The 27755-nt window shown below is 56.0% G+C and overlaps 1 protein-coding gene across 1 annotated transcript in view; it reads right to left on the bottom strand.

The window, feature by feature from the left end:
- Positions 1 to 27754, bottom strand: part of LOC119109013 (papilin-like) — a gene marked incomplete at its 5' end in the record, with an annotated part of 31616 nt that extends 3862 nt beyond the window's left edge. Inside the window, 42 exon segments of the mRNA XM_037232560.1 lie at positions 259 to 381; positions 636 to 737; positions 1140 to 1302; positions 1950 to 2063; positions 2066 to 2111; positions 2442 to 2527; positions 2862 to 2985; positions 3959 to 4144; positions 4945 to 5316; positions 5893 to 6072; positions 6485 to 6691; positions 7235 to 7408; positions 8539 to 8715; positions 8979 to 9155; positions 9566 to 9742; positions 10186 to 10240; positions 10242 to 10340; positions 10342 to 10367; positions 11048 to 11272; positions 11640 to 11845; positions 12118 to 12255; positions 12582 to 12781; positions 13151 to 13311; positions 13705 to 13789; positions 13888 to 14095; positions 14295 to 15283; positions 16196 to 16281; positions 16889 to 17033; positions 17472 to 17660; positions 18225 to 18398; positions 18939 to 19079; positions 19081 to 19119; positions 19617 to 19836; positions 20380 to 20506; positions 21528 to 21660; positions 22561 to 22733; positions 23041 to 23121; positions 23643 to 23766; positions 24424 to 24574; positions 25624 to 25706; positions 26699 to 26759; positions 27651 to 27754. Coding sequence (XP_037088455.1) covers positions 259 to 381; positions 636 to 737; positions 1140 to 1302; positions 1950 to 2063; positions 2066 to 2111; positions 2442 to 2527; positions 2862 to 2985; positions 3959 to 4144; positions 4945 to 5316; positions 5893 to 6072; positions 6485 to 6691; positions 7235 to 7408; positions 8539 to 8715; positions 8979 to 9155; positions 9566 to 9742; positions 10186 to 10240; positions 10242 to 10340; positions 10342 to 10367; positions 11048 to 11272; positions 11640 to 11845; positions 12118 to 12255; positions 12582 to 12781; positions 13151 to 13311; positions 13705 to 13789; positions 13888 to 14095; positions 14295 to 15283; positions 16196 to 16281; positions 16889 to 17033; positions 17472 to 17660; positions 18225 to 18398; positions 18939 to 19079; positions 19081 to 19119; positions 19617 to 19836; positions 20380 to 20506; positions 21528 to 21660; positions 22561 to 22733; positions 23041 to 23121; positions 23643 to 23766; positions 24424 to 24574; positions 25624 to 25706; positions 26699 to 26759; positions 27651 to 27754 — 6831 coding nt within the window.
- Between the last annotated feature and the right edge of the window lies 1 nt (position 27755).

Genomic DNA, 27755 nt, shown 5'->3' with positions numbered 1-27755 from the left:
CCAAAACCCGCACAAGTCCCAAATAAGGCGTCAAATGCAATGCGGTGTATGCGACCAGAAAGCCCGACGTTGCCCAAAACGATTTTCACCAAACCCGAAAACCGATGTGCCTGCTGACGCGTCTTTGTTGAATGGTCGTAAGGATCACGACGTTCATGATCTAAGGCCACATCTACTAAAGCCTGTACAAACCTGGGCTTGATAACGACCCCCAGCGCGTTGCAACTCTGGATCGAGCGCGTGGCGCAATTGACTAACCTCTGCTTCGGTAACCGGGGTCATGGTGGTGGTGGTGGAGGGCAGGACGCTGGTCTCCTTGACGATGACCTCCGTCTCACCGTCCGGCGGCAGACAGCGCAGGGAGCAGCCGTCCGAGCAGCACTGCAACAACACGTCGGCCCAGTGGAAATACGAATGGCCGCTAACTGCGCGTCATACGGTGGAGCCGGCAGACTGTCAGTCGCCGTGGACGGCAAAATATGTGCAGAGCAGCGGAACTGCGGTGCGTCAAACAACCGCTCCCGCAGCATTGCCACAAAAATCAAAACTAGCTCAGGCTGGCGCCATTGGTGCCGATCCCCCTTCACGTTCTTTGACAGGCAGTTAAGGGCATGCACATGAGCATGTGGGCGTACCTTGAGGTTGTTCCGGCAATCTGCATCAGTCCCTGCAGCCGTCTCTGGCATCGCCGCATTCATCCACTGTGTTCGGTGATGTGCATTCGCCAGTCTTGTTTCCTGACACGGACAATAAAACAGAATAAAACAAGAACTTGATCGCGACGGCTGTTCAAGAACAGATAAATACGGTAGTTTTCTTCAATATAGAGGCCGAACTGGCTTGTGACGCACCGCCATGCGGGGTGGTGCCAGTTGCACCAGTCGCGGACTAGCAATCTGGCGAGCCTATTGAACCATCGGTAACTACGGATCTCTACCCTACGCTGCCAACAACATTCCTTAGTTGGTGCCATCCACAGCAGCAGGATCGCTCCACAGCAGGAGCGCGCTGGAGTAGATTCAACGCCGCGGCAACCCACCACAGAGATGGCGGCGCTCGACAGCACCTTACTTACTGCGCCTTACTGGAGCATCTCTAGCCTGCGGCGGTCACCTGCTCCGCTTGCGACACTGGCTCACCGGGACGGCAGACGGCGCTGACGAGCAGACCACCCTCCTCGTCGCGTCCGTAGGAGATGGCGCAGCGGTAACCGGCACCGCAGCGCACCTCGCGGCATGGGTTGAAGCAGAAGCAGCGCTCGCACTGCTGATCGTCCGTGCGCCGCTCCACACCGAACGGACACTGGACGGTGAGGAGGGGGTCAGTGCCGCTGGTCGTCCGCACGCCGCTCCACACCGAACGGACACGACGGTGAGGAGGGGGTTAGTGCCGCTGGCTGTCCGTGCGCCACTCCACACCGAACGGATACTGGACGGTGAGGAGGGGGCTAATGCCGCTGGTCGTCCTTACGCCGTTCCACGCCAAACGGATACTGGACGGTGAGGAAGGGGTTAGGGCCCTGTGACACGCTGGGCTATTAATATTTGTAATCGTATTCAGTTAGCGCTGTCCGCAACGAGGGACGCGCTGACACTTGTCTGGCATTGTGCGTAGCTTACTTTAAAGGATGTGTGAACGCTCGCATTTTGTCCGTGGACGCCAGGGTGAATAAATGCTGTGTGTGTTGTCATACGCTTCAGCCTGTGAGCAAGCATGAACAGCCCGGAGTGAACTGAAGCCGCGAGGGAACATGGAGCCGAATTGACGAAGTGAGCAAGCGCTGGTGAGCACCGCCAAATGGCGAAAAGGTACGTGGGCAACACACATTGAACAAGGACAGGCCGGTCGCGGCTGAGGCCCGTAACAGATGGGTGGAGACAGTAGACCGTTGGATAGTCACGCTCAGCAACACAGCTGTGGCGAGCTGCAGTTTCCGGCACTGCACTGACCCGCAGCGTCTGACACTGCTGCTGGTGGGGCGAGCAGTCGACCGGGGCGCCGGTGGTGACCGGTTGGGGGGCCGCCTCCTCCGTGGGGGCCGCCGTCGTTGCGATCGGACTCTCAGGGAGTGCTGGCTTCTGGTGGCGGTCCGGCCTTTGTTTCGATCATGCCTGGAAAGCGTCGCGACCCGAGTGCATACGGTGAGCCGCCATTCGTAAGCCCATGGAGCTCACACATTTCCTGCGCACAACAAATCCTTGTAAATGACCTGAGATGAAGTGGTATTAATCAGCAGCAATTTCATGTCAGAAACCGTCTCAGCAGAAAAGGCCAACATCAACGTCCACTGTTGATGGAGAACGGCAAACATCACAATGGCACGTAAAACCGCCCCTCACGCGCTTTAAAAACGAAACACACCAACGAGCCTGTGTTGGAAAAATAAAAGGGGTGGTAATAGATGTGGCAGATGTCTCGTTGACAAGGTACATAAGGCTTACTTGTATCCTTCTCAGACTCCAGATCTGGAACCATCTGCTCGCTGCCGTCTACGCAGAGTGATTGACATTCCTCTTCCGTGGAGAACCTGCGTATGAATCGGGGTTAGCAACACCATCGAGCCGGTGACATTCATATCTCATTTGTCCTAAATAAACACACACTAGGATCATTCCCTATGAATGTCTACAGACCTGCTAGCTCCGAAAAAATCCTAAAATTGACCGTTATCTGCTGTAGTCCATTCAGTCCTTATGTTTTGAAAGCTTCACATCAGTACATAATGGGCAAATGGTATGGTGTGGATTGATCGTACAGAAACCGAGTATCCATGAACATACTGAATCATAAGTCTACTTAATAACGATAGCGCTGTCACGGAACGCTACCGGCCTCCGTCAGCAGCGTGGCCCGCGCCTCACCTGTTGACGTTGCCACCGCAGCCGGTGTAGACGAAGGGCCGGCAGGTGTCGTCGCGGTAGTCGAAGTACCACTTGGTCTCGCTGCCGCCGCAGTCGCCCGGGGACGGTGGGATGCTGCAGGCGTCTGCGGCGCACGCACCAGACGTCACGGCATCCGCCGGCCAGGCGTCACGCATCCGCCGACCAGGCGTTACGGCGTCCGCCGACCAGGCGTCGCGGCATCCGCCGACCAGGCGTCGCTGTTCGACACTCACGCATCGGAGCATGCATTGCATGTACGTGTATGGGTACACCAGTGCTGGCAGCCATCACAACGATGCAGGCGTCGTGAATTACGGTAGCGAAGTTGTCGACTTACTTGGATTTTAGGTAGCGCCGGCTCACCTTGATGTCCCGACACGACGGTTCGACCCGTAAAAAACTGAATGCGCAAGGTAGTGTACGCCTTCACCCATAGATGCGGTCACAAGCGCATGCTTAAATCAGCCCAGTGGTGGCACTAAGTAACGGACCAACAATATGACGCAGATCACAAGCTCGCGTGGCCTATGGCCATTAGGCGGAGTTCGCGAATACGGTCTACCGCAGGAAAAGGGTGCCCATGACAGTATCTCTGACATGTGCCTGGTTCATATATCTTAAATATCTCTGGCTGGTGCCCAGACATGTGGCACTCCCGAGTATCTTCAGCTGATCTCTGCAGCCTGATGCCTGCTAGCACGGAGACGAGAGGCACAAAGGACAGATGCACTGGGTCTGCCGAACGCCGTGGCCGCGGCTTATCTCACCTCACCCATATCCTAAACCCGTACCCGTCCATACCTCCCCGAGCTACTGTGAAGTACCCTAGCACCTCTCCGAGCTACTGTGGAGTACCCTAACGCCTACCCGGGCTACCGTGGTGTACCCTAGCATCCATCCGAGGTTCTGTGGAACACCCCAGCACCAAATGCCCCGTATGCGGTACCTGACAGTGTCAAAATCCACCCTTCTCGCGGCACTCAGCGACACCAACGCGCAGCCTGTCTGCGTTGTTGCGTTGCTCAAAATCACTGACCCCCATCCTGTTCTCGGCACCGGGCAGTGCCAACACCCACCCTGTCCGCGGTACTCAGCGCACGTGCGCTTGCACTGCTCCTGGCTGACAAACTTGTTGTCGTTGCCGCGGCAGCCGCCGTACGTGAACTGCCTGCACAGCTTCATGTCGGCGCTGTAGAACCAGGCGCTGACGGGCGTCCGACACGGGCCCGGGTCGTACCGCTGGGCACACACCGGCGGCAGATCTAGCGGACCACGGCACCGAGGGCTCAGTGAGAAACAGGGCCGGGCGCGACGGGCTGGCCAGCGGGCTCGCGTGCTCGCTGAGCCAGCTGGTGTTAGTCACTCGAAGGCGGTGGGTGATACACAGCCTTGCACACTCAGTCTGGTCACCGGGTTTGCATGCTCTCGAGCTAGTTAGAAGCGGTTGGTCGCACGGTGCCTTTTTAAATGCGTCACTTTGCGACGATGCAGTTATGTGCAGTTAGTTCCGTGCTACAGAACAGCATTTTTTTGCACACGAAAAGCATAGAAGGATGCTAACAGAATTTGGCTGTTGTAGCATGAACAAGGAGGGTCCAGAGATCTTTCGCTTAATAGTTTAACCCTTGTCCGGGTTGGAGCACAGTGACCATACACAAAACACGTTGACTTGAAACTGATACAAATATTCAAAAGAACAGAGGCAAAGAAGCCCAGGCTCGAGCTGGCCCGTCCAGCAATTGCGGAATCAGGCGCTCACGAGCGTCCAGCAGGACCAGGGTCGTACTGTCGAGCGCAGGTCGGCAGCAGATCTGGCAGCCCACAGCACCGCGGCCTCCATGACCCGCCGTGCCTCCAGGGTTAGGTCAGTTCAGGTTCAGGGTCACTTACGGCTGTAGCCCGTTCTATTAATATGATGTCAAGTCAACGTGTTTTGTAGATTAAGTGACGAGATAGACTGAAGACTGTAAGAGACTATAAAAACCGGACACTACTTTCGTGCCCGACTGCTACATCAACTACGTCTAGGCTGGCAGTATAAGATCGTTGCGTCGTCCTTCACCTTGCTCCTGCTCCGGCCTCTGTTCGGGAGCTGGCGTGGCCTGCTCGGGCCGTCTGCCCCTCGTCTCCGGCCTCTGTTCGGGAGCCGGCGTGGCCTGTTCGGGCCGTCTGTCCCTCGTCTCGGGCCTCTGTTCGGGCGGCGGCGTGGCCTGCTCGGGCCGTCTGTCCCTCGTCTCTAGCTCGGGCTCGGGCCGCGGCTCCTCCGCAGGGCCACCGCAGCGACTCGCGCACTCCTGCAGGCTGTCAAACTTGTTGTCGTTGCCTTCACAGCCGCTGTAGTCGAACTCGAGGCAGCGGCCGCGCTGCGCGTCGAAGTAGTACTGGCGCAGGGAGCCGGAGCAGCGGCCCACCACACGCGGCAGGGTGCAAACATCTGCCAGCGATAGTGGCGCACCCGGGGCTGGTCAGGGAACGCCCCAGAGCAGCGGCCCACCACGCGCGGTAGGGTGCAGACGTCTGCCAGCGTGAGTGACGCACCCGGGGTAGGTCAGGGAGCGTCACACCGCTTCAGCGGTTTTGTGAGTTCCTCGCAGGCCGAGGATGTCAAAATGGCGGCCACCGAGGGGCGTCTGAACGTGGCCTGGGTCAGGGATTTACACGTCAAGGTTCCTGACGGGTTGGACGACTGTTTTCCTTGGCAACCGTATGGTAAAAAGCTCAAAGACTCAAATATTAGAAAGAACCCTCAATTCACCCTCAATTCACGCCGCCCTCAATTCACGCTGCTACTCAGCAAGCCACGCGGGTGGATGTACAAACAGCATAGCTTCACATTTCGCGTACCAAATGTTTCTTCCGCACAGGACACCTGATGCGTCAAACTCAAATGGGTATGTCCTCGTTTCTAAAAGAATGAAAACAGCCCGATATGCTGCACGCCAGTCGCGCGAGAGCACCACAAGGCTGGTCCCAAGACGCCGGCCTCGCCGGTCGAGAACCGCCGGCTCACCCTGAGCCGCGCCGCAGCGCTGGCGGCACTCGTCGCGCGTCCGGAACCGGTTTTCGTTGCCGCCGCAGCCGCTGTAGAGGAACTGGGTGCAGACGCCCACCCGAGCGTCGTAGTACCAGAGCGCCTCGGGGGAGGAGGCGGTGCCGCACGAGCCGGCGTCGCCCGGCAGGAAACACGACTCTGTCGAGGGGTCGACTGGGTCACAAATGGGCTGACTGGGAAACAGAGTCCGTGCAGGTACCGGCACACCGTCAGTAATGGGAGGGGGAGACCCTATCAGGCAGCTGAGCCGAACTGACGGCCGACACTCTTAACAGCATGACGATCCTCTCTAACGCCGTCGGTTTTGCCAGAGACCTGCTGAAACCGTCTCGCATGGTGTGCGGTCGTTGTCACTTAAATAATCGAACATCTTATGCTCGGACGGCGTCCACCTGCATGGGCTGAAGCTATGCAGGGAAGTATACCCCTGGCCTGTCGGACACACACAGACACCTGGTGCCGCCACCGCATCTTGTGCAGCACTTGCGCGATAGTCACAGGGGACGCCGCTGACGGCGTGGCAAGCGCAGCGTCCGCCGTCGCCACTGACCCGTGCGGAACTGGGGTCGCTCCGTCTCGATCTTGCGGACCTCGCACTTGTCGCGGCACTCCTCATCCGAGCGGAAGTTGTTCCGGTTGCCGTCGCAGCCGCCGTAGTAGAACGGCTTGCAGCGGCCGTCCTGCAGGTCGTACGAGTAGCGGATGGTGTAGTTGGCGCAGGGACCTGGGTCCTGCTTCTCCGTGCAGGCCTCGGCCGCTGAGGAAGCGAGAGTGCGGGCTTAGAGAACAACAGCGACATGCCAGAAACAAGCGTCGTGCATCACAGTGTCAAGATGCCTATGCAACTTCTGTGGCTCCCTAAGTTCTCGAATAGTTATGATCATCGCGAGGTTATATTGAGCAAGATGTGCCGCTGGCGCTTGCATCTGTTTGCAGTTCGGCCAGCAGTACTCAGAGCTAAAATGCTGATCGCTTGCATTTGATCTAGTACACACCCTATCACTAAGCTGTGCCCCGAGGAAACGCCATTGCAGATATTAAAATACCTATCCAATTGGCTAAATTTTTGTACAATTTAAAACCACCTGGCAGTGGCACCACATAGCATGCCAGAGATCAGTAGCTTTCAAGACCTTTAAGATCAGTGGCCATGACCCGTGGTTCATCCGCAGTCACCAATTAGCGCCCGCTGTCCGTGGACACGTCTCTCCATGCTGATAAACACCACCGAACGTCACATTCACGTTAGAGCTGCGACGGCGGCCTGACCCAGGGCGCCGGCGATCGCAACGCCGCCTACCGTAGACGTGTGAGGGGCACGACTCCTCGCACTCCTCCTCGCTGTCGAACTGGTTCAGACTGCCGCCGCAGCCGGTGTAGTAGAACGGCGAGCAGCGGCTCTCCTGGTAGTCGAAGTACCAGCGCGGCAGCGACTCTCCGCACGAGCCCTCGGCACGCGGCTGGGAGCAGATGGCTGCCGCAGACCAGGCAGTGGTCAGAGAGCGGCCGACTCCAGGTGGCTCATGACAGGCGCTGCCGCCTCCCAACATTGCACAGATAACACGGCGAAATAACGGCGTGGTGTAATAGATGTGTGCTTACCACGCTGTGTCCGCACATACAAAGAAATAATTGTAGTATGTATATGATTATTTTTTTCAAGATAATACTGTATGCGCGCACGATATCAATAAACGTGACATAATCCTGTGCATGTATTATGTTACTAAAATAACGGCGCAGTGTAGAAACTGGTCTGCGATTATTTGTGACGCAGATTGTAATTCAATTGTATGATCAGACAGGCATGGCATGAGAGCTGTAAAGTTTGTGGCTGGCCACGAGGAACTCAATTCAATCATCCTTTTTCTCATAATCATCATAGCAAGTCCACTGCAAATTTTGGGCGAATAATTTTTGTGTTTGACGAACTTAAGTGAGAGTTGCAGTCGGCAGATATTCCATCCCGGGGTACGCGGAGCGTTAGAAATTTAAATACGCTCGATGCTATATGGACCACATCAAATAGCTCGTGGATATCACTAACGGTAATGGTCAATTGAGGAGGATCTAACCAACAGGCCCAACACCAAGCTGGTGGAGTATTTTGAAATTCTTCACTCCGTTCCACCATTCAGATTCGCATCTTGGTACGGCTAAACGGTGCATAGTTGGGGAGTTATCCTGAGCGGTGATAAGGGGACGGTGCATAGGATGGGGCGTTATCCCCTAGGGGGCGCGTAAGGTGGGAGTTTATCTGAGCGTGCTAAAGGGGCGTGTAGGTGGGAGTTATCCCGAGCGTGCTAAGGGGGCGCGTAGGTGGGAGTTATCCGAGCTTGTTAAGGGGGCGCGTAGGTGGGAGTTATCCCGAGCTTGCTAAGGGGGCGCGTAGGTGGGAGTTATCCCGCGCTTGCTAAGGGGGCGCGTAGGTGGGGGTTATGCCGAGCTTGCTAAGGGGGCGCGTAGGTGGGAGTTATCCCGAGCTTGCTAAGGGGGCGCGTAGGTGGGAGTTATGCCGAGCTTGCTAAGGGGGCGTATAGGTGGGAGTTATCCCAAGCGTGCTAAGGGGGCGCGTAGGTGGGAGTTATCCTGAACGGTGCTTACCTTTCCGGCCGGCCCTGGCGCAACGGTGCGTGCACTCCTCCTTGGTGAGGAAGTTGTTCTCATTGGCCTTGCACCCTCCGTAGATGAACTCCTTGCACGAGGAAGACTCCTTGTCGAAGTGCCAGCGCGAGATGTTGCCCTGGCACGGCCCAGGCATGACCTGTTGTTCGCACGGATCTGTGACAGACACCCAACGCCAACGGTCAGTCATTTCCCGCACTCGCTCCGCCAGCTTCACAGCGAGTCCCGACGTCTCTTGGGCAAGTCCTGAGCGAGCTGGCATGGGGAACTTCTGCTAAGATCAGCTGCAGCAACTGCGCCGACTAAGGCTTACCCAGAGTGTCAGACACGTCGCAGACGTTCTCGCACTCATCGACCGAAGCTTACCCAGGGTGTCAGGCACGACGCAGACGTTCTCGCACTCCTCGACCGAAGCTTACCCAGGGTGTCAGGCACGACGCAGACGTTCTCGCACTCCTCGACCGTGGCGAAACGATTGCCGTTGCCCAGACAGCCGCCGTAGACGAACGGCTCGCACCGGCTGCGCTCGCGGTTGTAGTACCAAGACGGATAGTAGCCGTCACAGGCGCCCTTCACCACCGGCAGCTGGCACGCCTCTGTTGAGGCACGCCGGTGGGGTCAGGCAAGGTCAGTCGACACAGCTCACAGGTGCGGACGATAGCACGAACGGTGAGCAGAGCAAAGAGAGATTCTTATCATTGCCGAACGCCACGCAGGGCTAGGTTTGCTGTACTAGGCTTATGCGGTATCTGTGTCAGATAAAGTAAAATAAATGAAAGTAGAGCATACATATCATTAGTTTCGCGATGTTTCCAGCTCTCTAAGGACGATCATCCAATTCAAATGCTACGCTGAAGTGCCAGAAACAAATGGTCACACACTTGGCTCCTAAGCAATATTCCAAACATTAGTTGGAATAAGAGTATTGCAAATACAGCGAACACAAATGTAACGAAATATAAGAAAACGATTGCATTGGGATCTCCCACCCAAACGTCCCACGCACCCATGCCTTCGGGCTCCACGCAGAGTGCCTTGCAGTCCTCCTGAGTCTCAAAGCTGTTGTCATTGCCGTCGCAGCCGCCGAACCAGAAGCGCGAGCAGCCGCCGTACTCCATGTCGAAGAACCAGCGCACGGTGAAGTTGCGGCAGGAGCCACGCTCCTTGGGCATGCCGCAGATCTCTGCGGGCCACGTGCCATGTCAGTGGGCCTTCGGTGGAGGTCGGTGTGGTGTCGGACTGGGTGGTGCCACACTGCCATGAGTCACGCGGCGGACACTCAGTGTGTACATCGAGGCTGCACAGCTGCATTTTGTAGCATGTAGTGACTCCATTGGGATTTTAGGACTTGTCAAATCAAGCCTGAACACGCCAAGAAGGCCTCTAGGAGTTCTTCTGACCAGAGGACGGTCCCCCATCGCGCCCGCGCACGAGCGTTCACGCCCTCAACAGCACAGACATACGCCAGAAAAATGGCCTCGCAGCGGATCGACTTTTTGGTAGACGCTTTTATGTCAGACGCTCTGTAATCAGTGAAGCGCTTTTGAAGGCAAAGGGTCACCGACGCAGGCTAAGGAACATTCAAACCAAAGCTCAGGACCGCGGTCGGCGGTCGGGCAGTCAGACCTGCCGGCTCCTTGGGTTTGTCGTCGCAGCCTTCGAACTTGGGTCCGGTGGCCTCTGTTTCGCCCGTCCGGACAGCAGCCGTACGGGTACGACTCGCAGCCGCAGCCGGCGTAGCCCGGCCCGCTGGCTTGCGTGCGTCGGTCCGGACAGCAAGCCGAACTCGGCGTAGTCGCAGCCGCACTCTGAAACGGCACGAACGGGATCAAACAGAGCGGCGGGGTCACACAGAGCGGCGGGATCACACAGAGCGGCAGTGTCACACAGAGCGGCGGGATCACACAGAGCGGCGGGAGAGCTGCGGCCGACGCGTGCATAGGTGTGTGACGCTTGCAGCTGAGCGGGAGGGAGCAGAGGGATAGCCTCCAATGGCTTGAATTAAAGCCGATCGAGAAGAAAAGCACACACACACAGTTCACAACCCGCGGAAAATGCAAATGTAACACGCCGGCTACTCTTTATTGGGATTTTAAGCCAATGACAACATGCGTAGTGGAGACACAGTGAGTGCATGATAAGCCACACGGGCGCGAGATGGAGGATGTAATGAACTCATACTGGTTTACTTCACATTACAAACAGTCGAGGAAAATGAGTGGTTTAGCCACAAGGAATCTTTGAAAATGCCTTTTCTTATTCAACCACATGCATGATTCAGGAACACAATTCAGGAATCCAACACACGGCCACACCGCCATTCGTGTCGGTCCGGCGGCGGACTCACCCTCCTGGTTGGGGCCGCCGTTCGTGTCGGTCCGGCGGCGGACTCACCCTCCTGGTTGGGGTCACCGTTCGTGTCGGTCCGGCGGCGGACTCACCCTCCTGGTTGGGGCCGCCGTTCGTGTCGGTCCGGCGGCGGACTCACCCTCCTGGTTGGGGCCACGAGCGACGGTCTGGCCGTCGGGGCAGCAGCCGTATGGGAAGGTGTGGCAACCGCAGCCGAGGCTGTCGGGCCCGGCAGCCGGCGTGTAGCCGTCCGGACAGCAGCCGTGCTCGGTGTAGCGGCAGCCGCAGCCCTCCAGCGCCTCGCCGCGCGCCAACGTCCGGTTGTCGGGGCAGCAGCCGAACGCCGAGTACTCGCAGCCGCAGCCTGAGGTGCCGGGCAAGCGACCATCCACGTGAGTGGCCAGACACAGGACGAGAGGTGGGAAGAGGGAGGAGAGAGTGCGAGAAAGAAAGTGAGATGTGGGGAATGTGCAATTGAAAAAACCGAAGGAAACAGAGTAAGGGTTAGATATACGAGTTTCGTAATGTCACTGTGCCGAATACGGTTGACTGTAACCGCCATCTCCTGAGAAGACTTCAAGCGGCCTAGCCATAAACCTGACATGCAACGCAAACGCGTCAGGTCATTCCCAATGTAGCCAATCAGGATAGTGGTGATGCATCACACAATTAACGTCACTTGAATTGTAAGCGGCACGTGTTGGCGGATGGCACCATCACTAGCACCTCACCCTCCAGATCCGTCCCACTGGCCGGCGTGATATTGTCGGGACAGCAGCCGAACTTGGTGTTGAGGCAGCAGCCCTCCTGGTTGGGGCCGTGCGCCGGGTAGAAGCCGTTGGGACAGCAGCCGAACTCGGAGCTGAGGCAGGCTGCCGGACATCCCTCGCCGTTGGGGCCAGACGCGGCCGTGGTGCCGTCCGCGCAGCAGCCGTGCCTGGCGTGCACGTGTGACAGACGTTAAGGACTCGAGTCGCCTCGAGGAGCGCCACGGGGCTGCCGCCGCCGTCGATCGTCGCCGTTAACGTCCGCCGGCCGTCTGCGAGGCCGCCAGTGTTTTCGTGGGATATCGACTGACTGATTGTGCCACAGTCTGAATGGATTGCCCGGGTTAGGAGAAAAGCCAGGGAGTTCCACAGTGATGTAATTTATAGTCACGAAAGCATGCGTAGCCGATGGAAGCGGTGGTACGGCCGAGAGATAGCTTACGGTGTGTCTGTGCAGTTTTTGGCGTCATCCATTTTCTTGTCCTCATCATCGACAGCCGGCGCCTCGGTGTCCTTCTCCGGGCAGCCCTTGTCGAACGGACCCTCAGCTGGGTCGTCCGACTCGGAGCAGCATCCGAACCTGACCGGACGCATTAGGTGGGTCAACAACTCGCTCCTCGCTAGCGGTGAGAGCTAGGGTCCGGAGACTGGACTCAGTATTACGCTTTCATCCGTCTGATTTCTCAGACAGATTTAGCCATAGGATGGCATCCGAGACCCAACTTTTTATTCAAACCTTCCCCTCTCCAAGCACCGCAACCACTCGTCCATATGTGCACACGGCTAGCCGCAGGGGTACGCCTGCGTCTACGCAAGGACATCGGGCCGCCGCCTACTTTTCACCTACTGGGCAAACCGTGGAAGTAAGACGAGACCTGCAGAAAGCGGCAAAACGAGCGTACTCACTTGCTGATCTCGCACTCTCGGGTGACGTTGGGACAGTTGTCTGCCTCGGGCCCGGAGAGTTCGCTGAACTCGTCAGGGCAGCAGCCGAACAGCGAGCGGCTGCAGTCGGCCACCGGCGGACACTCGCTCTCGTCCTCCGACTGTGCTGGCGTCACGCGGTCCGGACAGCAGCCGAACTTGGTCTTCTGGCAGTTGTCCAGCTGCCGCGACACCGTGCGGTACCGGTCACAACAGGCTGTTACTCCTGGCCCTTGTGGTGCGCGGAACTCTCTCACCGTGGCCGTCATTGCGGGGTGTACGTTGGAAATGGCTAACATCAGCACCTAACAACATGAAGTGGCCCTTGTGGTGCGCGGAACTCCTCTCACCGTGGCCGTATTGCGGGGTGTACGTTGGAAATGGCTAACATCAACACCTAACAACATGGAGAGAGAAAAAGCAAAAGGCGAAATCGATGGCGATCCCCAGCACGACGATCGATGGATCAACGATCCTCGGCAAAGAAGTCAAGTTCGCTGGTTTGTCCGCAGGTTTCCGGCGGACACAACTAACGGTCGCAGGCTCCTTACCGGCGGGCAGTCCTTGAGGAAGGGGCCGGCGGCGGCAGTCAGCCCATCCGGGCAGCACCCGAAGTCGGTCGCCTCGCACAGGATGCGAACAGGCCGAGGCACGCACTTCTTCTTGGACTTTTGCTCCTCCTTCTCACCGAAGCGTGGCAGAAGCTCAAGGTCTGAAAACGCAAGCAGAGTAAACAGGGGTGCACATCGGCCAGTCAGGGCGTCTGCGTCAATGTCGGAAAATGGCCACACTGAAGTCGTTACGTGCACAATGATTTAGATACAAAGCGGAAGCATTCAGATAGCTTTTGCCGAGTTAGTGGCTCTGGCGGTTGGGACGATAGCATTGAATTCATGTTTTCTTCATTAGCAATTCATTTGTTATACTGATGGACCACTGAAATATTTGCAGCATATCTAAATGATGCGGATGCATTAACTAATTTCAAAACCTATTCAACAAATGCGTTGGTATTTATGTTTTCTTCATAAGTCGGTGTGCAGTACAGTTTTAAAGGGTTCAAATGAGTTGACTTCTTATAAAGCTGAAGAACACTATCACTTACCGTCAAAGTCTCCAGATCCTGAGGCATCCGCTGAGCCTTCTCCCGATATGTCTCCAGAGCCCATCATCATGTCGTCGTCTTTTTTCTGCGCTTCCGTCCATCAGTTGGTCACCGCTGCCGGCCATTTCGTCCATCCCGTCCAGCATGTCCTCATCGCTGTCGTCACCGGGACTCGCCACTCGCGTCGGAGGATCCCTCCTCCTCGCTGCTCTCCTCCGGCGAATCATCCGGAAGGTCTCCGCTTTCGTCCGAGTCCACAGCGGAGCCCGACTCGTCCTCCCCGCTTGTCTGCTCATCAATGTCATCTCCGGACACTGGCATTTCTCCACTCTGCATCATGTCATCTCCACTCGCGTCCCCGCTTTCTTCATCCTCTCCGCTCATGTCTCCGCTTTCAGACACGTCGTCGCTGTCTATCATGTCTCCGCTTTCTATCATCTCTCCGCTTTCCATCATGTCTCCGCTTTCTATCATGTCCCCGCTTTCCATCATGTCTCCGCTTTCCATCATGTCCCCGCTTTCCATCATGTCTCCGCTTTCCATCATATCTCCGCTTTCCATCATGTCTCCGCTTTCCACCATGTCCCCACTTTCCATCATGTCTCCGCTTTCCAATCATGTCCCCACTTTCCATCATGTCTCCGCTTTCCATCATGTCCCCACTGCCTTCGCCACTGCCCGTCATTTCTCCGCTGATGCCATCGTCGTCAAGGAGGTCTCCAGACACCTCTCCTGACCCAATCGTATCTTCTCCTGAACCATCATCCCCAGACATGTCTCCGGACATATCTCCAGACATGAAGTCCGACAAGTCACCAGACGCTTCTCCCAACACATCCCCGGATATGTCTCCGGACATGTCTCCGGACATGTCTCCGGACATGTCTCCAGACAGGTCATCGCCAGCCTCGACCTCAGGTGGCGTGTCTGGTGCCGGAGCGCCAGACACCTGGCGTTTAACACGGGACTCTTCAGTGGCCGAGGCTGGCAGCTTACCATCCGAATCACCGGATGACATCTCCTCCACCGAATCGCCAGACTCTGCTCCGGAAATTTCCTCGAAATCACCGGACGCGTCACCAGAAAACTCGCCAGACGCGTTCAGCGCTTCCTCAGACGTATTCATGCCCATTTCGCCGGAGCCCTCAGACGAGCCGTCAACAGGTGCCTCGCCCGACATGTCCTCGATCCCTTCGGCCATATCTCCTGAAGTATCTCCAGAGGTCTCCTCTGACACCTCCCCAGGCATAACATCCTGCATCTCTCCAGACATATCCTCCGGCATTGCCCCCGACATATCCTCTCCCATGCCAGACTCCTCTTCGGACGAGCCCGATCTCTCCTCAGACGAGCTCGAGTCCTCCTCGGACGAGCTGGAGTCCTCTTCGGACGATTTTGAGTCCTTTTCTTCTGAAGCATCCTCCATGCCCGACGCCTCTTCGGAGTCCTTCTCCCTATCAGCAGCCTGAGCGTCCAGGGCGCGGCCGAGCAGGTCGTTGAAACTGACATCCAGCTCGTCACCGGAACCAAAGATGTCTCCGGACCCGTCGCCCGATCCGCTGCCCAGGAAGTCCAGTCCCTAAAAGTGCCGGCAATGGGAGCACCCTCAGTGATAATTAGCTAAAAAATAATTGTTCGAGACTAATGAAATGCTGTCTCCGCGTGTTTCAATGGATTAGTCACACTAACAGACAGGCATCTTTTTAGGTTTAACATACGAACCTTCTGAAGGTTGTTGTGTGAGCCTGACCCCTACCATCAGATCGCGTTATTCCGGATCAACGGCAGAATTTGGTGGTGAAAGTTAACCGCGCCGCAATGCTCGGCACGGCGCGGCCTGCCCTTTGACGTCACCTGACCTTAAGCACGGCCGCTGCCCCCGCCCGCAGGTCATTTCCGTCAAGGACAAATAGTGGACGCTTAGAGCGACTTGTACCCGCCTTCGCCAAACGGGAGTGGATAAGGCAAAAGGCAGGTGCTCTAACCCACTGAGCCAGCGGGACAGCAATATACATATATGTGTACACTGTAACCGTATGCTTTTTGAACAGTAAATGTATGAACGCCGCATAATCATTTCCAGTGGATGCACCCTAAAAGTTGAAATTATTATCATCCGTAATTGTGCATCGTCTTTCAATCACGGCCAAAGGGGGACATAAGCAAGGAAATCGACACCATGAACGCTACCGGTGCACTTTTGGCATGGTGCACTATTCAGCACATGGAAAGGGTAATCATGGGACCCAGCTGTTCATGAGACTGTTCTCAGTGACAGTGATGTTAGTTCGACGCAGCACAAAGTAAGAACAAATATCTTTGCTGAACTTAGCATTGATCGCTTTTGCATGAATGCGTGAACGTGCTAGTGATGACGACCGTCGTAAGTAGGCGAGACTAAAGGAATCATGAGGCGCGCTCCTCAGCCCGGTCATCTGCCACCATTATCTGTGCAGAGTGTAGGCTGGGGCCAAGCCCGTCATTTACTCACGAATTCCCCGTCCAACGGACACTCGTCGTCCAGAGCACTTGGGTCGAAGGCCAGCGACGCCAACTCCTTCAGCTGCTTCAGTTCCTCTGAAGACGACCGCATCATACGGTAAAAACGGGACATGAAGGAGCAGAGGTACGTAGCAGGAGGCACGACGCACAGGCGCTCAGACAGGGCATGGCTCGAGGCACGGCGAAGACCCGTGACAGTGGCTCCACACGGCACGTGGTGAGAAACCATGCATGGGGAGACATTGCGCATGGTAAAACATGTGACCAATAAGGACGCGAGAGGTGGTGAAATATAGGAGCAGGTGAGAAACAAGAGGTGAGAGGACACCTACGGTGATTACACAGGAGGTGGTTAGACACCGGACGAAGTGAAATATGGGGAGGCAAAAAAGTGGTGAAACGCGGCATTTGGTGAAAAACAGGATGTGTTGAGACACAGACAAAGCTGGGCTACGTAGCCAACCAGCCGATCACGGGGTTAGACTATTTGATCTACACTCCAGTGAGTACTAATATCTGTTAGCGTATAAATATCTCAGAAATGGTTCTTACAGCCTGCAGACAGCCTTGACTGGCTTCTTTTTACGATGTGCAGTGCGAAACTACCATTAAATACAAAGGCAACAGATGAGTGGCGGGCGTAATGCCGTTAAAGCTCGGATGAAGGCGACGAGATGCAGACCTGCAGCGTCGCATTCCATGTCGTTGCATTCCTGCAGGGCGAACGGTATCTGCTTGTCGTCGCAGAGCGTGATGTCGACCCTCTCCTGCCCGTCCGTGCAGAACACCTCGCGCGACTGCGAGCCCTTCTCACAAGACTTGGAGCACTGGAACGCCACAGAGCATGCTGGTCTCGAGCAGGCTGAGAGGATCGCCCGTGAAATATGGAGCCCTGCAGCAGTCATGCCATGGTAAAGTCGGGTTTCAGTGCCATTAAGCTCAGCGACTCCATTCTGTTCAGGTCTGTGCTCAGTTCCATTCTGTCCAGTTTTGTGCTGTTTCCTTCCGTCCAGTGCAATGCCTGTAAGAATGATGCGTGGTCGTCCACCTGACTGGGACCCAGTCAGTGTGACTTCAAGTAGTGTCATTGCGAACACGGCTGTAAGGCTGGTATTATTACAGGCGAGGTGATCAGAGCCAGCTGGGCTGCGGCTGTCTGTGAGGTTGAGCGTACAAGTGCGTCGGCAGGTGAGGGTAGCGCCCCGTCTTTGAAGCGTGGCGGACACCACCCTCATCCCCGCTGCCCGACCCTTGCGGCGTCTCACCGGTCCCCAGGGGCCGGACATCCAGCTGGCGTCGCAGTTGCCCTCAGCGCCCTCGCACGGCTGCGAGGCCTCGTACTTCTTGGCAGGGTCGCACTGGTCGTCGTCGCCGGGCACGATCAGGCCGTCGTCGTTGACGGAGGCGCAGAACACGCGGCGCGTCTGCACGCCCGGTCCGCACGAGGACGAACACTGCAGGCGGGGCGACGGGGTCAGCGTCTCCGGACCTGGGTGGAGGCTCTGCATAGATGATCAGGCGAACGGCTGATGCTGAACAAGAGCCGGAGGTAAGGTGGTGGTTTTGGAGTCGGGTGTCTGCTGTATCAGTAATATCAGAAGCCAAATGACGGATTCACACCACATCAGCAGCTGAAGAACGACCACAAAGGAGTGAATGATAAGCAATGGAATGACAAATAATGAATGATGGAAGTTAGATAAAAGGGTGATCTAAGCAAAATACTTCAATGATAACATCGCAAATTATGGATGGCATGGAAAACAAGCATTCAGGCGAGGGAGGGAAAATGACGGAGAGCGAAAATGTACAGGAGTGTAGTATGAAGGTTCTGTCCGCGATCCATGTACGCAAGATATTGTTCAATCTTTAAAGCAAAACCAGCTCTTTTCAGATCGCATTTCCGTTGAACAAACACACATGATCAACCTCGTCTCCAGACCGACTCCAACCCAGCTCTAGCGCTACTCTCCCCGCTGACCGGGGCGACTCGCGGAAGGGCGGCGCCCCGCACTCACCTCACTCCACTGGGTGGCATACCAGCTGTGCGGGCAGACGGTGGTGGTCAGGCACTCCTGCTCGGTCTCCGGCCGGCGGCCGCTCTGGCAGTATTCGTCCGCGTACACCTTGCCCTCCATGTTGACGCACTGCACACTCCTGGTCTCCGTCACAAGGCCACACTTCTCCTCGCACTGCCGGGGCGGGCGACGGGTGGCGTTTGGCGTTGTGCGGGAGACGGCTCCAGGTGCGTCGCTGTTGGGGGCTAACAAGCGTGGCGCGGCCATTTTACATCTCAAATTATTTAGCGTCGCGATGCCTCGGTCCGGCCGTCGAGGCTGACAGCGGGCGCTGGTCACAGGTTTGAGCTCAGGTGGAGACACTGGAGACAGGTCTGAGTCCGTCCGCGCTCCGGCACACTGTCGCCCAGCCGGCGCACTCGTAGCTGACTTACACCGCCCCGCGGTGTGGTGCTGGGACTACCGGTTTGAAATGTCACGAACACCGTCGAATGGAGAGGCCAGCCGCGGAAATTTGGTTTGAGTTTACATCATTTGCTGGAAACGATTTTCGATCACGCCTCGTACCACGCGAAAACCATACAGGAATTCTTTGGCCCACGGCTTTCCTACGCCCACCCGGCGGTGCGGGCGGTCGTGGCGCCCACGAGCCTCTTCATCTCCCGCCGGAGTCCCCCCACCAGGGGGGGGGGGGAGGGGGAGAGGGACGCTCACCCCGCTCCAGCTGGACGCGATCCAGTCGACGCCCTCGCAGGGTCTGAGCATGCAGGGCTCAGTGGCGTTCGGCATGTCACCCTCGCACTCGGCAGCGTCCAGAAGCTCTGTCTTGGTGTCAGTGACGCGGTGGCACAGTACCCTGGCGACTCTTCTCGTCCTCCCCGCACAGACTGCCACACTGCCAGAGGGCACGGCCAAGTGTCAGTGACATGAGGTACCATCATTCTGGCATGCCACGACACCGTTTTCTGGTATACACCACCATTTGCAGGTAAAAAGCACCATTTTGAACGCACAAACCTACGTCAGGAAATGTCTGCATCGTTTATTTTGCAAATATCAGGAAAATTGTCTCATCTCAAGAAATGATGTGTAGTGTCACTTGACGGCAGACCGAGCAGCTCATGGAGGTCACAAAACTCACCCCGTGATACAGAATCCTAATAACTATCAAGGCGGCGATAGTGCCCGTGAGGTCTTCAGTTGACGAAGCATAAATCCCATCAACCCCAATAATCAGCTGAGCGTATTGTGCTTGACCGGTGCGAGTGAGATTGGGTGCGCGTGGTGAGTGTTCGGAGCTCGTGTAAACAGGCAAGATCCGCACAGCATTTGGCGCTCTTCAGCCCGCTGGACCAATAGCGCCGCTCCCAGACCCACGCCGGCGGCACGCACCGGTGACCAGTCGCCGACGTGGAAGGTGGGGCAGGCGGACGTGTCGGTGTTGCACTCCTGCATGTGCGCCGGCCGGGTGCCCAGCGTGCGCGCGCACAGGTCGTCGTCGACCACGGCCTTGACGGACTCCTGCACCTTCTGCTCGCAGGTGACCTGGCGGTACTGGACGCCGCCGGCGCCGCAGCCGGCCGAGCAGGCCGACCACTCGCCCACCTTCCAGCTGCGGCAGGCGAGCAGAGGTCGGGTCAGGTCGGGTCAGGTCAGGACAGCGCAGGGCAGGGGACAGGGCAACGCTAGGCGTGGACAGGAAAGAGCGGGCAGACTTGGGTAAGACAGAGTAGGGTAAGACAGAGTAGGGTAAGACAGAGTAGGGTAAGACAGAGTAGGGTAAGACAGATCAGGGTAAGACAGAGTAGGGTAAGACAAAGTAGGGTAAGACAGAGTGGGGTAAGACAAGACAGAGTAGGACAGCAAAGGGCATGCGGAGGGGCATGGCAGAGAATGGAGGGGCAAAGTAGGTCAGAACAGGTCAGTTTAGGGCAGCTTAAGGGCGGAGGGGGCGAGACGTTGCCACATGAACTGTTTCGCGGTGACTCTGACGCTGGTAGTAGGCGTCAGACACGAGTTGTCGCGCTCCAGGTTCACCTCAGTCGTCACCCTCACCAAGCCTGACAGGCTGTCCGGCGGACATACACAAACAGGGGAGTCACGCGTGATAGATGCTCGAGAGCACAGCAGTTCCCTGGTCTCGCAGTAAGCGCACCTGGCCTGGCAGGGCTGCTGGTTGCAGCTCTCGGTCTCCTCGGGCTTGGTCAGGAGGTCGCAGAGGTCGGGCGACACCTCCCGCATGTCCTGCTTCCTGATGCAGCTCAGCTGGCGGCTGTGGCTGCCTGTTGACCCATACAAACACCGAACGGCGGGTCTGAGTCGCGTCATTGACACGGCAGACCCTCAGAGATGGCAAACAGTTGCGTAGTGGCGTGCAGTTATAGCGTCATCGAAGACGGGACATGGTCGGTGGTGCATGCAGTGGATGAATTCTGGGCATTCTTCTCAGATCAGAATGTTTTTTTTTTTCGTGGAGATGCTTTAATAAGCTTGCACAAAACGGGCAACAACTGCGTGAACAGTACAGGAACTAGTATAAAGCGGCAAAAAAGTAAATCAATATCTCGCTTTCCCGTAAATGAGGTAAAGCATGCCGGAGGAAACCTATTGTGTTTGCAGGCATTACAAAAAACGACTAGTACATTTGCTGACAAATCAAGACCGCATTACGGATGCATCTTTATTATTTGTGTGCTGTGCTACATTCCCAAGATTATACACCTTGCAAAGTGGTCAAAATCCCAATATTGACGATCTGTATCTCTGCGCCTTATTCTTTGACCTGTTTAGGGCCAGACACGTGCTATTGTCAATAGCACCTCAATGGTACAGCCGACAATGAAACACCTCAAATGAACAAATATAATTTGCTGAAGAAAGGAAACAACAACACGCGTAGCTGTGGTTTTGGTCGATGTGATACTGTGTGTCAGCCGGCACGTGAGCTTTCTATTCTGCCACTGGCGCGCACTTGTGATGTTGTTTCAGTGCGTTTCCGCCGACTCTAGGCGCTGGCTCCGTCCAAAGGGGATGTCAGGTATAGACTAACCCGGTGGAAGTATCGCAGCCGAGGAGCCTGAGCGCAGGGACTGCCTTGATTCTCTCTTGATTTTATTTTGCGTGCCCTTATCGATTGATTAAGTACTAGCGGCGATACATGAATTCTAGCAAAATCGTATGCTTTACTATGCGTCCCTTTATTAGAGCGGCTGTCGCTAGGCTAAGGACAGCCACGACGTATGCAGAGTCCATAGAAGCGCACCACATGGGTAGACGAACACGAACAGGCGGGCGCGGGCTCACCTCCGCCGCACTGTTCGGAGCAGGGCGACCAGGCGGACGTCACCCACGAGTACTCGGAGCTGCCGGCGTCCGCCACCGTCCGCGGCACGCTGTACTCGTACCGGATGCCGGCGTTACGCTCCTGGTACAGCAGCTGGTGGCCGAGGGTGCGACGTCACGTGCAGAAAGTGCCGGCCGACAAATGACAGGTGATCAGGATGAACGTCGGTGTGCAGGGAAGAGTTATGAGGGTGTTTGGCATGAACACGTTCGAGCTAGGGACAAATGCCTCCCATAATCTTATCGGGCATGTGCAGTGTGGACAATGAAGTAAAACAACTTGAATAATGTTGACTTAGCACGTACATTTACCAGTACCAAGAATGGCAGTGCAACGTGATAGCCAAATAGCCTATGCCTGAATCGTTACAGAGAGGTGCGAGGATGATACAGTGCCGTCAACCTATCCTGAGCCTGGTCTGCCTGGAAGCATTGGACCACTGCGGGTGGGTGGCTTTTCCATATCTAGGCAGCAATTGTGACATGTGACAGCATTAACCATGTCTGTGGCGGCAAACTGGGGCATCTGCTGTCACAATAATAGCCCCAGTGGTGGCGTACATTTCAGCAACGTACAGAGTCACTGTGACACAATACACAGCTTCCAGCGCACTAGAGATACTATTGGTGCGATACTCAGACAAACATGGAAGGACCACGGCGCTGCAATGAGCGCACAATTCAAGGCATTGTGGAGAGTCTCGGTGGGGCGGTACGTTACTAAACAACACGTTGATCGCCACGGTTATCATGACCCACCACCACGTGGAGGACTTCGTTGGCACAATACATCACCGAACACCACTGGGAGAGCCGCGTGTCAGCTATTGTGTCAAGCAGTGCTCGTCCACCGGTGTCGTAGAAGGCATTCGAGGTGCACTTCAGATTTCACCACCACGCCAGGGTGATTCTGAGATCCTCAAGGGTCTCAGAAAGCCACAGAAGGCCTTGCTGTTAGCCACGGCAAGCTTCGCTGGTACAATGCACAACTCACCACCACGTAGAGGGCTTCGCTGGTGGGGCCGAGGGCGCGCACGGTCTCTGGGGAGAAGAAGCCCAGTGGCCTCCGCTCGTAGTGGACCTTGCCGCCCGCGAACTCCATGGTGGTGGGGTAGTCGATCCGCCAGTTGCCGTTCAGGTAGTAATGACCAGTCGAATTCCGGATAGCTGGGGAAACGCGCCATGTGATTGCACGTAAAGGAGGTAAAAGGTAGCCACGAACCCCGGGCATTGGTCTTGCGTTTTGTTAGTGTACCGGGCCAAAGTGCGACAGTTTCGAGTTTGAATGAGATTATTTTGAACATCAAACATTGTTCACCAACGTATGGGCAGACCTACACCATCATCGACAGTCCTGAGAAGATTCCAAGCAATGTTGTGAACACGACCAGCCCCAGAAGCATACTAAAAGTGAACAGATAATGGCCGTGGTTAACACATGGAGGGCATATGGAGCATAACGGGCTTCGCATACCTAGATAGTTGTTCGTTGCCTTGATCTCCTCGATGATGATGTTCGTGGCCCCCTTTGGAATGAGCAGGATGTCGTTGTAGCCTAGGGGAGGTCACAGAAACGTGAGTCGCTAGACCACCGGCGGTCTAAAATGGCGATGGGAATCTCCCCCCCCCCCCCCACCCCCGACGCACACCCTAGTCCACTTGACATTCCCGTGGCCCGAGGAAAGGACGCGTTTGAAGCATTGCCAACGCGCCGCTGCTCACACCAAGCAAGAGACTTGGAAGGTAGATTACGGTGGAACATTGGCAGCCAAAAGTTCGTTTCTCGATGAAGGTCGCGTTTGTAGCCGCAGATGATCAACGTTCTGAACTGGAATTGATAGCAGCTGTCACAAAAGTATACCACGAAAACCCTGCCTCCAGCTCAATTTGTCGACCAGTATTACAGCCCGCTAGAAGGCGGATCACCGCTAGAAGGCGGATCACCGCTAGAGGACTGATCACAGCTAGAGGGCAGGTAAAGCTAGAGGGCAGATCACAGCTAGAGGGCAAATCACAGCTAGAGGGCAAATCACAGCTAGAGGGCAGATCCCAGCTAGAGGGCAGATCACAGCTCACCCGACTGCAGGTTCTCGGCGTCGAAGACGCCGTGGGCGGTGTAGCAGTCGGAGCCGTCGCCGCCGCACACGCGGCACCTGTCCTCCTTCACGGTGGAGCCCAGCATGCGGTCGCAGCCCACTTGCTGGCGACAAGGCGTGATCGTGAGAACGGTGAGATGGCGTCAGTGGGGTCCGTGAGATCGGACATGAGGGTGAGAGTAGGGATGATGTGAGCCCCGGGCATGAGCGCAAGGTGAGTGAGCATCAGCCTAACCCAATGTCACTGTCACTATCTTATTTGTGATCTGGCGTATGGATGATGGACTCGTAATTACACGGCAAAGCGAGTGGGTCCCGGAATAGGTGGCCTGGTTGGCCCCATCGACAGTGAAGGTGTCAGGGGGCGCGACCGTCGACCTCTCACGGGCGCGCGTGTCGTAGCATTCCTCGACACGGTGTCGTATTCCCGCCATAGCCATTGGTAGCCAGAACAGAGCCATTTAATCCGATGGGCAGGAGGACTAACATCTGGGTGTTGAGTTACGAGTACGCCTGACAAGACATGCCGTCGGACCGTACAAAACATTAGAAAAAATGGCTGCTGAAGTGAATTAAGGTGTCAAAAGCTGCGCGAGTGGTATGAAAGGAAACAGGTGCAATAAGAGATACACGATGACCTATAAGCTATCACACCCTGGACCAAGATCAACTATCCCCCGATTGCAGTCGCTCGCCGTACCACAGAACGGCAGCCGTCCGCGCCAGGCAGGCTCTCCCAGCGTCGGCGCCAGCTCGGTTACCATGCACTGTCCGTCGACGCAGACGTCGAGGCCCTCGGGCCCGCAGCTGGTGCCGTCGATGACCCTCCTCTTGTGCCGGTAGTAGAAGCGCTCGCCCTGCGGCTGACAGTTGAGCTCGCACTGGTTCGGCGCCTTCAGGTACGGTATCCACCTGCCGCAGGCCGGGGCGGTGTTAACAGGGAGTTGAGCTCGCACTGGTTCGGCGCCTTCAGGTACGGTATCCACCTGCCGCAGGCCGGGGCGGTGTTAACAGGGAGTTGAGCTCGCACTGGTTCGGCGCCTTCAGGTACGGTATCCACCTGCCGCAGGCCGGGGCGGTGTTAACAGGGAGTTGAGCTCGCGCTGGCTCGGCGCCTTCAGGCACGGTATCCACCTGCCGCAGGCCGGGGCGGTGTCAACAGGGAGTTGAGTTCGCGCTGGCTCGGCGCCTTCAGGTACGGTATCCACCTGCCGCAGGCCGGGGCGGTGTCAACAGGGAGTTGAGCTCGCACTGGCTCGGCGCCTTCAGGTATGGTATCCACCTGCCGCAGGCCGGGGCGGTGTCAACAGGGAGTTGAGTTCGCACTGACTCGGCGCCTTCAGGTACGGTATCCACCTGCCGCAGGCCGGGCCCGGTGTCAACAGGGGCAGCAGCTCCGGGCATCATTCTAAAGATTCACATGTCTTGTTTTCCAAGAGCTTATTTTCGCGGAGCCTTTTTGAACCCTTGTCGCCTTTAAGGATGTGCACAGTTTGAAATATTGAGCACTGTCAATATCGTCGTCATTTAGCAGTACAACATTGCCTATCCAGAACCTCATGACATATTGAAAGTGCTTACTTCAACATAAAGACTTTCAAGTCATGATGACGATGGTTTAGATTCCCGTCTGGGCGATTTCGACTAGGTTGCTTATGAAAAAATAACTATTTATAACATCGCATCAGAGCTCAAATGTTGCGAAGGCAAATGAATCAGGGTCATGGGGCATGCTGAGGTCACAAATATGACTGAGAGTGATGGCTGTGTAGCATGTGGGCACCTTACAGCTGTACCAAGCATACGTGATGCCCACTTCCTACTTCCTATACCTTATCCTGCTTTTTGGGAGCATTAATAAGGAAGACAGAAGAAGCCATTTTAAAGATGTGCAGAAAGTGATACCACAGTAAATTTACAGCCACATCCAACATAACATAGCGACCAACATCCGGTCTTACTTGTAGTAGCGTCCTTCAAATGGCAGCCTGTCGAACTCGGTGCACTGCTCCTCCCTCAAGTCACCGGACCCTCCGGGACAGGGCTGAAACGCCAACACGCGCTCATGGTCCCGGTCGTACCCCGACATCCGCGACACAGCATGGACATCAACGAAAAGGCCCAAACATCACCGACACAGTACCGACATGAGGTATACTACACCTACACATTACAGACATCAGGTACACAGCACCGACATCCGCGATAAAACACTGACGTCAGCGACACAGTACGAACATTAGGTCACAACATCGGCTCAGCACCAACATCGGCGATGCAATACTGACATTAGCGGCACAATACCGACATCAGGTACACATTACCGACATCAGCGACACGGCTCCGACGCCAGCGACACTGCTCCGCCAACAACGACACGGCTCCAGGATGGACGGCACGGCTCCGACATCAGCGATACGGCTCCGACATTAGCGACACGGCTCCGACATCAACGACACGACTCCGACATCAACGACACGGCTTCGACATCGACGACAGTCAGCGGATCACAGATACATCCGCGCATTCTACGCAAGCTGGACAAAAGCAAATAATCTGGGAAAACGCATCGTGGCAAATTTCAGCCGAAGCAAATCATTGTCAATAATGAGTCACTTATGTTACTCACTCCGTGAAATGACACCTTCTGTAGTCTAGACATGCTACTATGGAGCATCACATGGCTAAAGTCTCGGACATTTAGAAAGTGATGACTGCGATGAGGTGGTATAAGGAGCAAGATGCCCTTTTACTAGTAATCCGCCCCTTATGAAATCACATGCATCAAATCGAACTACCGTCCCCGGCATTTATTGAGCTGCGAATTGGGTTAAAGTGATTGGAAAATCAACGTCGAAGTATGCATGTGAGCTAAAGGTTATACTTTGTGCAGTAGTCTAGATGACATATCAGATCTGTTTCCACTGTCATCTGCGATGTAACCGGTTAACTTGATATCAAGGAACAAATCACATGCCAAGATATCAGACAGCCCAGCACGCGAACGCTCGGCCCAGCAGAGTATGTGTTTCTCACCTCAATGTTGCAGGAGATATACTGCTTGTTTGGTCCAGTGCAAGACGACGAGCCATCTGGCCTGGAACCGTCAGGTCGGATGTCAGATTAACAGTTTCCAATGGTCCTTCTCCCAAGAAAACACAACGCGATTGCACCACCAATCAGGGGAATCGGCTGTGTCATCAAGCACACTCGGGACGAAGAGAAGCACGTGATAAATCCAAACCAACGTGCATGGTGAAGCGTAAAGTATAAACGGAGGTGAATCTGAAATTACGCAGCAGAACTGAGGAAGTTTACCAAATTTCCACCAGTGGCGGAGATCAACGTAAACATTTCAAGCGACTTCGAAATATTCTTGTCATACAGCCTTATAGCACCTGACATGGAGTACCCTTTCTATAAAGCTCAAGGCTCAGAACCCGGCCTGACCTGACATACGCCATCTCTCAGTTTAGAAACAAAATTACCACGGACTAGACTATGATACTTTACATGGAACGTTGCAACGGAACAAATAGCTGAAGGCTATTTGTACACCTCACCACTCGTCCTGAGTCAGCTGAACCTAGGAGGTCTTACTTCTCCCTCTGGCAGCGCCGAACCTACCTGAAAGATCACACCCCTCGCGTCGACAAATCCGGACCTCGAAGGTCTCACCTCAGGTCCTGGCAGCGTCGGACCTGAAAGGCCTCACCTCTCGTCTTGGCAGCACCGGCCCTGAAAGGTCTCGCCCAGCGCCGGCCCTGGAAGGTCTTGCCTCTCGTCCTGACAGCGCCGGCCCTGGAAGGTCTCACCTCTCGCCCCGGCAGCGCCAGACCTGGAAGGTCTCGTCTCTCGTCCTGACAGCGCCGGACCTGGCAGGTCTCACCTCTCGTCCTGACAGCGCCGGGCTTGGCAGGTCCTGGCAGTGTCAGACCTGGAAGGTCTCACCTCTTACCCCGGCAGCATCGGACCTGGAAGATCTCACCTCTCGTCCTGGCAGCGCCGGACCTGGAAGGCCACGCCGCCGCCACAGGAGCGAGAGCAGGGCGACTGCGTGCCCCAGATGCCCCAGGGGCCCGAGTCCTGCGCG

Source organism: Pollicipes pollicipes, unplaced genomic scaffold (genome assembly GCF_011947565.3).
Source record: "Pollicipes pollicipes isolate AB1234 unplaced genomic scaffold, Ppol_2.1 Scaffold_2555;HRSCAF=2994_pilon_pilon_pilon, whole genome shotgun sequence".
NCBI lineage: Eukaryota > Metazoa > Arthropoda > Thecostraca > Pollicipedomorpha > Pollicipedidae > Pollicipes > Pollicipes pollicipes.
This window is presented reverse-complemented; position numbering and strand designations above follow the sequence as displayed.